The sequence below is a fragment of the Chelmon rostratus genome, chromosome 15 (assembly GCF_017976325.1).
Source record: "Chelmon rostratus isolate fCheRos1 chromosome 15, fCheRos1.pri, whole genome shotgun sequence".
NCBI lineage: Eukaryota > Metazoa > Chordata > Actinopteri > Chaetodontiformes > Chaetodontidae > Chelmon > Chelmon rostratus.
The window spans coordinates 24,470,064-24,481,568 of record NC_055672.1 but is presented as its reverse complement, the minus strand read 5'-3'; the positions used below and the strand labels follow the sequence as shown (position 1 = coordinate 24,481,568).

At 40.2% G+C, this 11,505-nt stretch overlaps 3 protein-coding genes across 3 annotated transcripts in view; 2 read left to right on the top strand and 1 right to left on the bottom strand.

Moving 5' to 3' along the window:
* Positions 1-113: 113 nt before the first annotated feature.
* On the top strand, positions 114-2,252 carry LOC121618711 (SRA stem-loop interacting RNA binding protein). The gene is made up of 4 exons (XM_041954274.1): positions 114-214; positions 432-490; positions 998-1,105; positions 1,824-2,252. Exons 1-4 carry the CDS (start codon positions 148-150, stop codon positions 1,890-1,892), a joined length of 303 nt encoding a protein of 100 aa, XP_041810208.1. The 5' UTR covers positions 114-147; the 3' UTR covers positions 1,893-2,252.
* A 3,283-nt stretch (positions 2,253-5,535) lies between these two features.
* LOC121618600 (piggyBac transposable element-derived protein 3-like) lies at positions 5,536-8,228 on the bottom strand. Its single transcript, XM_041954119.1, has 4 exons — positions 8,171-8,228; positions 7,613-7,710; positions 6,533-7,255; positions 5,536-6,297 (listed from the first exon to the last, which is right to left on the bottom strand). The coding sequence occupies exons 1-4, from the start codon at positions 8,226-8,228 to the stop codon at positions 5,536-5,538; spliced, it is 1,641 nt and encodes a 546-aa protein (XP_041810053.1).
* Positions 8,229-10,477: 2,249 nt separating this feature from the next.
* The window catches only part of adck1 (aarF domain containing kinase 1), a 77,066-nt gene continuing 76,038 nt past the window's right edge, over positions 10,478-11,505 (top strand). Inside the window, exon 1 of the mRNA XM_041954599.1 lies at positions 10,478-10,623. The gene's annotated coding sequence lies outside the window, so the exon portion shown is untranslated. The remainder of the gene's footprint in view (positions 10,624-11,505) is intronic.

Sequence of the window (11,505 nt, the reverse complement as noted above, 5' to 3'; positions counted from 1 at the left end):
GCATAAATTCAATTTCAATAATGTAGGAACATTTATCAAGACTAAGCCAAAAGTTTATTTTCAACAAATCGTTCTGTCAGAAATCCGTACCAGTTTGTGTCACGTGACTTTACGTCATAGGTCAGAGTGGTATACCAAGGACGAAAAATGGCAGCGCCGTCTAAGAAGGTTTTCGAGGCGTTCGTTACTAAAATACCATGGACTGTGGCTGGCAGTAAGTTGATTAAATTGTTGAAATTGTCATTTGTATAAAGCGGCAGCAAGCTATGCTTTTTAAGCCACTCGCTTTATATTGAACATCGTTTTACGCAGCACGCAGCTTTACGAGCACTGTCACGCTTCGGGGCCGTTGATGCTCGCTGGGACGCAGACTGCCAGACAGACATGATTTCAAACTGCTCGAGAAAATGAAATGCTCTTGTTTTTTTCAGAGGAGATGAGGGAGTACTTTGGACAGTTTGGCTCAGTGAAGAAGTGTCTCCTACCATTTGTGAGTGTCACAGCATGAGAACGACTGACTGACTCATTCTGCTGTATGCAGTCTTTGATATATTGTTTCAGTCCATACACTACAAATCAGAGGTTTTGTTCATGCCATAGTTCGCCCCCTCTTACTGTTCGACCCCACAGATTTATTTTTCATTCTATACATCAATTTATTGATATATATCTATATGCACACATGTCTGTCATGTGTGCAGTGACAGTAAAGATGAATATAATGTAAATGACTGCTAATAACACTCCAAATGAAGAATGCTTAACTTTTTCTTACTGAGTTTTCCAATTCATTCCTATTAATTCATTCATATACATATACATATCACAGTGTTTTAGATTTCATCCAGTTGCCCATTGGTTTCCTTTTTTAGGTATGGTAAAAAAAAATCTACATGCAGAGACTGAAAGCCTCTTGAATCTATCCAAGTGAACGCCAAGTTTCACTGCAAATGTTGAGTTGTTTGTGCATTTGAGTGTGTGCTGTGTGTTACACCAGGATAAAGAAACAGGCTTCCACAGAGGCTTCTGCTGGATTGGATTCACAACAGAGGAAGGACTGAATAATGCACTCGAGAAAGACTCACACATGCTGGAGGGAGCCAAGGTAAAAGTAAACACCAAGCAAGAGAGGATTGGAGTCTTGATTAACGCAACAGAAACTCTGACTGCTGCTGTCCCTTTATAACACAACACAATGACGACATAAACAATATCTGACCTGATAGTTTGCCCTCTCAGATTCATGTCACGGACCTGCATGAGTGAAAAATTGATAAGAGCTTGGTATTTATCTGATATCTGCTATCCCCTTTTTCTGTTTTTCATGTGCTGTATTTGTGTTATTACTCTTCATAAAATTAAAAATAAAAGTGTATCATCATGATGATAGTTATTATTCTGATTATTATTCTGATTATTATTATTATTACTGTTATTATTATTAGAGTTGTTATTATTATTGAAGTGTGGAGTTTCCACTTTCATCAAAGTCCTGTGATTATATTATTATTATTATTCACCCCTTGAACTGTTGGTTTTGGGTTTAAAGCTTTGATTTTTTTTTCCTTTTAATGATCAACAGGAAAAAATGCATCAAATGTGAACATCAGCAGATGGAGACATTAGTTAAACATAGGCTAAAAAGTGTTTTGGTTTTTTTTAGAAGTTGAAGTTGACATAATCAAGTTTCAAAATGACATAAAGCAGAGCTTAATATGATAGATAGACAGATACTTTATTCATCTCCAAGGAGAAATTTGCAAATATATTGATATTCTCTGTGTATCATATTCCAATCATTCCCCCTTGTTGTTTGTTTTCAGCTCCAGGTTCAGAGGAACAGACGTCCGTTTGCAGCACAGAAGTTGGACAAAGACGGTGAATTGGACTGACGTTCTGTGGATGAGACAGACCGGCATGCTATTGTGTTTTGCTTCATATTTGAAAATTTTGCAGTTCTGTTGAGACCACAAGAAAACTTAAACTAGTACACCAGGGTTGGTGTGACGTCTTTGTTAGATCTCAGAGCATTCCCCCTTTTGTACACGTTCAGTCAGTTTGGGCCTGATCGTTCTGTTCGTATGATCGTCATTGTTTGAATGGGCTGACCAATAGCATTGTCTTTATTTATTGTCAGTCATCACGTTAATGTAACGATCCTGCCACATCCCAGCTCACACTAACTTGTAAGGTTTATGAAACATCATTCATTATTTTCCGATATATGGCAATAAAAAGAGCGTTTATTTCCATTGTGTGTCATGTTATTAGATTAATGCTTTTACTTGTAAAATAGTGCTTTTACTACTTTTACTTGAGTAAAGTATCTTCCTCCACCACTGTCGATGGACAGTGCCAAAAATTGGGTTGTAGTTTCCTTAAGTAGGTTAAGCTCTTGGGTGCCAGGGGGCAGTAAACTCCTGCAGGTTACCTCGTGCTGTTGTTAGCCAGTCAGTTAAATCCAAAGTCAACCTGTAAAATCTAGCATTTTTCTCAGGTTCTCTGTTGTTGCCCAGGGGCTTGGGTGTGAATTTATTTATCTGGCATTGGCTATTATTGACTGAAGAATCTTATGGCCCCTTGAAAAATCTAAAAATGTAATATATATATATATTTGTATAATATCAGTAAATTAGCCTGTTTTACTCCTTGGCCTTTGATGTCAAGGTTTATTATCTCATCTTGTTTTCTAATCAAAAGTGTTACTCTGAGGAGGATGGTCCCTTTGGAGCTTGGGGACACCTGATGTGGTGATTTACTTGACATCTTAGATGGCCAACATTAATTCACAGACACTAGAGCTTTGTATCAGGTTCATTCATCTTCATATCATTTATGAAGTCACTGAAAGTTTCAAACCCAAATGTAAAAAAAGCTTCATGGAACATTAAGGAGCTATCCTGATGTCAGCCCACTCAGAATAGAATGTTTTCTTCATGTTGCTGCATAGGTCAAACTTGACACTGTATTTTTATCCTTAGTATATACACTGCTCAAAAATAAAGGGAACACTAAAATGACACATCCTAGATCTGAATGAATGAAATATTCTTAATACTTTGTTCTTTACATAGTTGAATGTGCTGACAACAAAATCACAAAAATGAATTAATGGAAATCAAATGTATTAATCCATGGAGGTCTGGCTTTGGAGTCACACACTACAGGCTGATCCAGCTGTGATGTAATGTCCTTCAAACAAGTCAAAATTATGCTCAGTAGTGTGTGTGGCCTCCACGTGCCTGTATGACCCCCCCGACAACACCTGGGCAAGCTCCTGATGAGGTGGCGGATGATCTCATCTCGGTACCTAATGGCAGTCAGGCTACCTCTGGTGAGCACATGGAGGGCTGTGCGCCCCCCCCCCCCCCCCCCCCCAAAGAAATGCCACCCCACACCATTTCTGACCCACTGCCTGCCATGCTGGAGGATGTTGCAGGCAGCAGAACGTTCTCCACGGAGTCTCCAGACTCTTCACATCTGTCACATGTGCTCAGTGTGAACCTGCTTTCATCTGTGAAGAGCACAGGGCCCCAGTGGAGAATTTTCCAAGCTTGGTGTTCTCTGATGAATGCCAAACGTCCTGCACAGTGTTGGTCTGTAAGCATAACCCCCACCTGTGGACGTCGGGCCCTCATACCACCCTCATTGAGTCTGTTTCTGACCGTTTGAACAGACACATGCACACTTGTGGCCTGCTGGAGGTCATTTTGCAGGGCTCTGGCAGTGCTCCTCCTGTTCCTCCTTGCACAAAGGCAGAGGTAGCGGTCCTGCTGCTGGGTTGTTGCCCTCCTACAGCCTCCCCCACGTCTCCTGATGTACTGGCCTGTCTCCTGGTAGCCCCTCTATGCTGTGGACACTACGCTAACAGACACAGCAAACCTTCTTGCCACAGCTCGCATTGATGTGCCATCCTGGATGAGCTGCACTACCTGAGCCACTTGTGTGGGTTGTAGACTCCGTCTCATGCTGCCACTAGAGTGAAAGCACCGCCAGTGAGCAAGTGAGCAAAACATCAGCCAGAAAGCATAGGAACTGAGAAGTGGTCTGTGGTCACCACCTGCAGAACCACTCCTTTATTGGGGGTGTCTTGCTAATTGCCTATTATTTCTACCTGTTGTCTGTTCCATTTACACAACAGCATGTGAAATTGATTGTCAATCAGTGTTGCTTCCTAAGTGGACAGTTTGATTTCACAGAAGTGTGATTGACTTGGAGTTACATTGTGTTGTTTAAGTGTTCCCATTATTTTTTTGAGCAGTGTTTAGAAAGAGGTTCTGAGGATAGACTTGTGCATTTTAACCTGAATCCACCTTTCTTTTAAATCTGATCTCAATGGGAAAATGAAAATTTTGAAAACTTAAAAAAGGTCAGTCAAATGCTTTTTCAGCACCAGCCACCACTGATTAATGTTTATTTTGATTGTCCTTTGCTACGTGTTGTATTACACCTAAACATTTTCTTCTGTTTGATGTGTTTGTTTTTAATCAGACCTATTTGTTCATACATACAGTACACAAAACATACAATCTGGTTAAACCATTGCTGCTCTATTACTTTCTTACTTCTCCTGACTTGACCTGGTTTCAGTAAAACAGAGACTATTGCTTGGTCTATAGATCTAGGAATGACTGAGTTATTTGACATGTATGTTGTCATTTGAATGAAAAAGGGGGCCAGTTTGGTCCAAAATGTGAAATACAATTCAACAGGAATTCAGTCTATACCTGGAGATTTGCTTTCTGTGTTTGTAACATTTGTGCTATAACCTCCTGAGACCCGGGTTTTTCTTTGATGTGCATTTTTGATGTCTCCTTACTATTTGGGATTAGTAGGACCTAATTTTAGTTGAAATTAAATTTTAGCTTTCTATGTGCTCTTGAACTATCTCAAAACCAATGCCCTCATATGAGGACAATGGGTCTGTCTTTGCATATACATTTTTTCCTTGCTATTTGGAATCAGAGGGACCCAATTAGCCTAAAAATGAAATTTTAGCTTTCTACAGTATGTGGTTATCTCAAAAACCAATGTCCTCATATGAGGGCATTGGGTCTATCTTACTGTATAACAATAGCTACCGTTCAATCAGTTTATTATTTACACCTGTGTTTCACAGTACATTTACATGTACATTTACACTGCTTTCTGTCCAGACTTTCTGTATGACACAAGGAAGATAACATTGGTTAACAAAGTACAAAAGTTTATTTCAAACTGTCAACAAACACAAAAGTGCAGATAAAAGTGTGCAGCTTTTTTGCATGAAAAAGTGCAACGTTTTTGAATGTCGTAATGAACATGTCATAGAGCACTCAGTCATTCATTCAAGTACTCTTGCTAGCCTTTGTGAAGGCTTTGCATGGAAAAGTGCAAAATTCATGAACCTCATTATAAACATTTCATAGCGAACTCGGTCGTTCATTCAAGTACTCTTACTAGCCTCTGTGAAAGGCTTTGCATGGATAAGTGCAAAGTTTTTAAACATCATTATGAACGTGTCATAGCAAACTCAAACAGTCATTCAAAGTTCTACTAGCCTCTGTGAAAGGCTTCATAGCAGTTGCGCCTACTTTGCAGGCAGAGGAACACAAAGCATGTCGTACAGCGCACGCGGGATTTCCCAGGGCAGCCTTGTTGTCTGCAACGCATCGGGTTCTTGAGATCGACAACTTCTGGCAGATGAGCATTAGAGGTTGTACGCACTGAGATGTGGGGGACTGGAGTGACCAGGGATCTTTGGACAGATTGTGGACAGCATGCACTCTCTTCCTCTGCATGCGTGACATCACACTTGTTGAGGAACACCTGAGCCACGTCCATGCGGAACGCAAGGAACGTCATGATAGCCTTTCTTGGGGTACCATGTTCTTTGTGATCTCTGCGATACAGCAGCCAGCTGTTGGCCAGAGCCAGATCCATGAAGTGCATAAGCATGCGAATCGTCCACTTCTTCGTTCGCACACTCATCCTGTAGTAGCTCATCATTCTGTCTGATAAGTCTACCCCACCCATCTTTGCGTTGTACTCCTTTACAACATTTGGTCGTCTGACGGTTATGTAGCATTTGTCTTTCTTAGACCAACGCTGGCAGGTATCCTCTGGCTCCTTAGCGTGGACAGCAGAGAGCATCAGGACTGGCTTGTTGTCAAACCATTTCACAACACTCAGTTTCCCATCTCCCCTGACAACTGATGCAGAGGTACCTCTGCCTTGCTGCTTCATGATCTTGTCACTTGGCAGCTTCTGCATTGCTTTTGGAATCCTGTTCTTCATGACTGTACCAGATAGATACACCTAAAAACAAAACCAATAAGATAATCGCAAAGTGATATAGCAAGGATGATTTTTCATGGCAGCCATCTTGACAGAAAACAGGATAAATCTGCACCCTAAGCCAGACCGACACAACAATTGACCAACAGATGGAAACAGATTGATGAATGTTCTTATTTTCTGCTGTGAAACCAAAAAAGCAAAACATAATAATAACAAGCACAATAGTACCTGGAAGACTATATAAAATATATACCTGCTTCTCCAGCATGGAGTCCACAGCTGATGTGGTGGTGAAGAACCTGTCGCAGTACACCTTTGTACCAGGGTGCACTGTTTTTGTCAGCCGTTTGAGGACCAGGGCTCCCAAACCCAATCCTTCTGTGTCCGGAACCTGTGCAGCCAATGACTTTGAGCCTTGGTACACTTCAAAGTCCAGAACGATGCCATCTGCTGATGCCAAGACAAAGTTCTTCATGCCAACTGGATTTGGCTTTAGCGGCACATACTGGCGGAACGGACAGGCTCCAGTGAATGGTATCATCTGCTCATCTATTGAGACGGATTCTGGTCGAGCCTGAGCGTGGCAGCCTTTGAGTATGCGATTCATGAAAGGCCTCACCTTCCAGAATTTGTCGGTTTTCCTGTCTTCGGGAACATCATCATCAATTACTACCTTCAGATGGCTCCTCAGCTTGAAGAAACGGTCGCGTCTCATTGTGTCACTAATGGCAGGGATTCTCAGGCTAGTGGACCAGAACATGCGGGTTTGTGGGTAAGGGATGCAGGACATCAAGATGGATGCTCCAAAAAAGTGGTACATCTCTTCAACCGATGTGTTGAGAGATCTCCCACTTTTAGCTAATGACATAGAATTTGTACAGTCAGCAAGGAGTTTCAATAGTTCTATGTCAATGTACTGCTCCATGTACTCCACCGGCGACAAATCTGCTCTCTCATCTTGTTGTTCATCAGCTCCCTGAAATGGGACTAAGATAGGGTTGAATGGAGCAGACTTCCAGTACTCTCTTTTTACATTTCTTTGTCCTGCCCTACGTCCTTCCACCTCCTGGTCACAATCTAATAATAAAAATATAAAACATTTTATTTGCAATATACTCAACATTTTGAACGAAATAAAGTGCTACAGAGTAAAAACATGGGAATTAGGTCATGTCTCACCATCATTCTCAAGATGCTGTCGTTTATGTTGTGGCTCACTCGTATCACTGTCAGTATCTTCACTTATGAGAGCAGCATCAGGCTGATAATCTGAATCTGAATCAGAATCATCAGGTTGCTCCACAGATGCTTCACATGGAACAATTTGACTCACAGCAGGATCATTCTCTTCACCATCTGACAAATCTTCAATGTCAGAGTCATCTGCGATTGCATTCAGCAATCGTTCAGCTCTCGAAAAGGACATTCTCCCTGTAATGATAAAAATGCACAAAAAATGCATAAAAATGCATCTATTTCCTTGTAATAGGAAGTAAAAACCTCCTAAAAACTTCCTTCACTGGCAGATTATTCTACTTCTTTGCAGTGAAAAATTAGCTTGAAACAAGTGGTAATTGTCTAAAAACAAGTTACTTTTTGGAGGATGAGTCTCATTTTAAGTGTAATAATACTTATTTTGGCTAGAAATTAGACATTTTGATTAAAAGTTTTAGCTAAGAATAAAGAAAATAAAATGAATGTTCTTGGCAAAATTTCACGTTTTTGCAGTGAAGCTAGACCTGACGTCCTCAAAGAAGTACATCATCTTTACAGACATTGTAGCTTGCTAATATTAGTTAAATTTATCAAATAAGCATGCCAAGTGAAGCTACAGATGTTATTGTGCATAAATACACTAGTTTCAATCATAAAATTCAAGAAGGATTTTTACCTTGTCCATATTTCTGTCGGGAGCTGCTGTAGAAAATTCTTGCTGTGATTCCTGCCATCTTGTTTTTTTCCAAATGAGTGTAATTTCGTTATTAGACCACTAGATGGTGCAGGCAGGGCCCCCGGATGAGGACAATTGGTCAACATTCTTACAAATGAAGTATCATGGTGTAGAACAGCAAAAAAGTAATGTCCTCATATGAGGATGCAGGGTCTCAAGAGGTTAAACAGTACTGTTTTCCACAGAAAGTTGTTTTATTATGTAGTAAACTGTTATTTCCTGATTCATGTATATGTGAATGCTATCCCATAAATTAATCTATACTTTTGTTTAAACAATCTGATACCCCTTTCAAACTCAGTGTGACCCATGTGTTTTTGCTTTTGTTATTAGGAAGATTGCTTGCCACCAGATCCATCCGCATGGTGTTGCCTAGTAGTGGTCACACTTAGAGGGAACTGCTGAAATGTTGCCAGGAGTTAACCTCTGATTCCTGATGGTGAAGAACACACAAGTTTAGGTGTTGGGCTACAGGTGTGAGGTTGGTTTGGGATTTATACAGATAGGTCAGTGTGTATTTAGACAATGAAGCATTTTTTGGTTATTTTGGCTCGGAGCTTCAGCCTATTGGATTTGAAAGAAACAATGATTAGGAATTTAAAGTGCAGACTTTCAGGTTTAACATGAGGGTAGCTATTATTTGGTCACCAAATTCAAAGAATCTGCAACCAAGTGCTAAATATGACCATTTTATTTTGGTTTCTAGGAACTTGTCCAATAACTTATGGTCCTATTGCAGTCTTTCAAATGGCCATAATTACTATATGGTTCACTTGATACATCTGAAAATACTCACAAACTTAATATGAGAGTTTGCACTATTATATTGTAGTTTTCGACTGTAAATATAATGAAAATGTTTGGGAAACAGTGGCTTTCTATGTATATTTCTATCTTTCAATGTATCACCCTCAACACTGTTTCATCTTTCTTTACCTCTATCAGTTCTCTCCAGCAGTGACAGGCTTGACTCAACTCAGGACCTGGTCTCCACTGGGGACCATGATGTGGTCTGCTTCTGGCAGTGGAATGCTCTCACCATAAAAATAAATAAACTGCAGCGTTACTTTTGGTCTAGAGCTTGAACGTCTTTGCTTATCACTGTATGGACGAGCAGCTGACTCTGTGATTCCTGCATGTGAGTCTGGAGATGTTGAGCGCTCACAGCCAGGTGTCCACATCTCCTTTTCTTCCTACTGCTGCGGTGGAAGAATGTAATGGACACTTGTATGTCTCTCCTGGCCTGCTCTCTGCCATCTTTTGCTTCCTGTAGGAGGTTGAATGAGTTTAAAGACTGTTCACTCAAGAAAAACTTAGCTAAACACTCCCTGGATATATTATACAATAAAATAATTTGTTGAATCCAGTTGCTTGCCTTGTTTATTTTGCACTATTGACAAAACTTCTTTCTCGGCTTAAATTGAGCGGTTCCTTATGGTCATTGATATTTAATCTGAGTAACTATGACCGTAGCAGAGCAAGAACAATTCATACAATTCATATTTTTTATCTGAATCTCCAAAGCAACAAGCTAGAAATATAGTTGTATAAAGACTAAACATTCTCCTTTAAATAATAATAATAATAATAATAATAATATATATATATATATACATTGAAGGGGTAATTATTATTAAATCATATAGTTGTTTGTAATAACTTAGAATATTCTAATGTTTTTATAGCTTTTCTGTCTTTCATATTTTGTAATAACTGCATATATCTTATTTCTATTTTAAATTCATAGAAATGTTTTTTCGAATGACCACTTACATTTGTGAATATAGTATTTTCCTTGTAAAAAAACCAAACTTAGCCTTGAAATTGTACTTAATTCTACGTCATTGGAGCAGTCCCCCTTCCCTCCAAAATTAAGCAGACAAACGGATGAATTCTGTCTCTCAGCCACTCCCTAGAATAAATGCTATATTGGATATAAGTGTTGTCTACGACACGTAGTAAAGAATGCACAATATGTGTTAATATTGACAGAATAGTGCTGCCGCTGCTGTCCTCGCTACATGCACCATGTGGCCGCATGGGGGCGATGTTACAGAGCTGTCTTATTCAACGCGTCTGGCTGCATCCACTTTGGAGCAGCTGACCATGTGTGACGTATGTGAGGCGTCACCGTGTTCGCCGGAAGTGTAGTTACACTCTACTATGAACAGCGACAATTGAAGCTTACAGTTATGCGACATTAATTTATACACCCGGACAGTATTGATGGCCAACATAACGGTAAAATCTCTCGATATCAGTGTCGTGTGAATGTGGCAGAAACTTTAAATGTAGCAGGCTTCACTTCCTGTAGCACTACGTTAACCAGAATCCTTCACTCACACGAGGGGCGAAGAGGTCAAAACAAACTGACAGCGCGTGTGGACACACTGGTAAGGAAACATTATCCGGTTGTTTTAGATAAAGTATTATCTTTGACATTTGATGGTTCCGCGTAGATGTATGCGACAGTCTGACTGTGTTTGCCTGCAACTACCTTCAACACGTCTGTTACAAAACGCAGCCAGTCTTTGAATTACACACATGCATACGTGTTCTTTAGGTAACAGCCAGCATTTATTGTACGTTAACGTTATCTTTTATACATGGGCTGAGCTTTAACTTGAGAGGTCGTGGTATTGAAGTATAATGCAGTTTTCCCGTTTTAAATCGAAAATTAGAGAAAAAAAGACCTTTTTCCCTTTTCCCATTGTCCGCGAACATAGAAAATCAAATGAAACTAAGGATCCAATATCCCTACATCCCAGTTCATTTAAATTGCATTCACGTTTCCCTCACTGGCGTATTTTAATCCACGCTGGGAGAGAAGAAACAAGGGGTGCATCTCATTTCTCGTAATTGTTGTATCCTTGCTCTTCGACCCTCCCTCGAACCGGAAGTACTTCTGGTCCGCCAGCTTGCCGGCAGTTTCAAAACTCTTATTTCTGCTCTGAGGAGTGAGGAGGGATCTCGGAGGAGGCATGAGCAAGGAAACATGAGTGTATCCTTCCCAGAAGTCTTTCAACAGTATGAAGACCCCACCCCCACACCTGGCACATTTGAATGAGGTGGTGGAGAAACTGTTTAAGTGTAAGTATCCTGCAATGAATGGCTGTAATTCAGATCAGCCTATCTTAACGTTACGTTCTCCAAAGAACATTCAATTTCAATGAAATGTATTTTATTTTAATTATTTAATCCACAACCTGTTTTGTATTGTTATAACTCTCACTAACAGCAGCCTCCGCGCATGTGTGGAACAGATTTGATCATCT

What these genes read in the sequence shown, in the direction of transcription:
- LOC121618711 (XM_041954274.1), top strand. Translation starts at nt 148, where the DNA reads ATGGCAGCGCCGTCTAAGAAGGTTTTCGAGGCGTTCGTTACTAAAATA. An exon ending in ACCATGGACTGTGGCTGGCA is followed by an intron (nt 215 to 431) that starts GTAAGTTGATTA and finishes TGTTTTTTTCAG; the next exon opens with AGGAGATGAGGGAGTACTTT. An exon ending in ACATGCTGGAGGGAGCCAAG is followed by an intron (nt 1,106 to 1,823) that starts GTAAAAGTAAAC and finishes GTTTGTTTTCAG; the next exon opens with CTCCAGGTTCAGAGGAACAG.
- LOC121618600 (XM_041954119.1), bottom strand. Translation starts at nt 8,228, where the DNA reads ATGGCAGGAATCACAGCAAGAATTTTCTACAGCAGCTCCCGACAGAAA. An exon ending in CCGACAGAAATATGGACAAG is followed by an intron (nt 7,711 to 8,170) that starts GTAAAAATCCTT and finishes TTATCATTACAG; the next exon opens with GGAGAATGTCCTTTTCGAGA. An exon ending in GTGAAGAGAATGATCCTGCT is followed by an intron (nt 7,256 to 7,612) that starts GTGAGTCAAATT and finishes GTCCCATTTCAG; the next exon opens with GGAGCTGATGAACAACAAGA.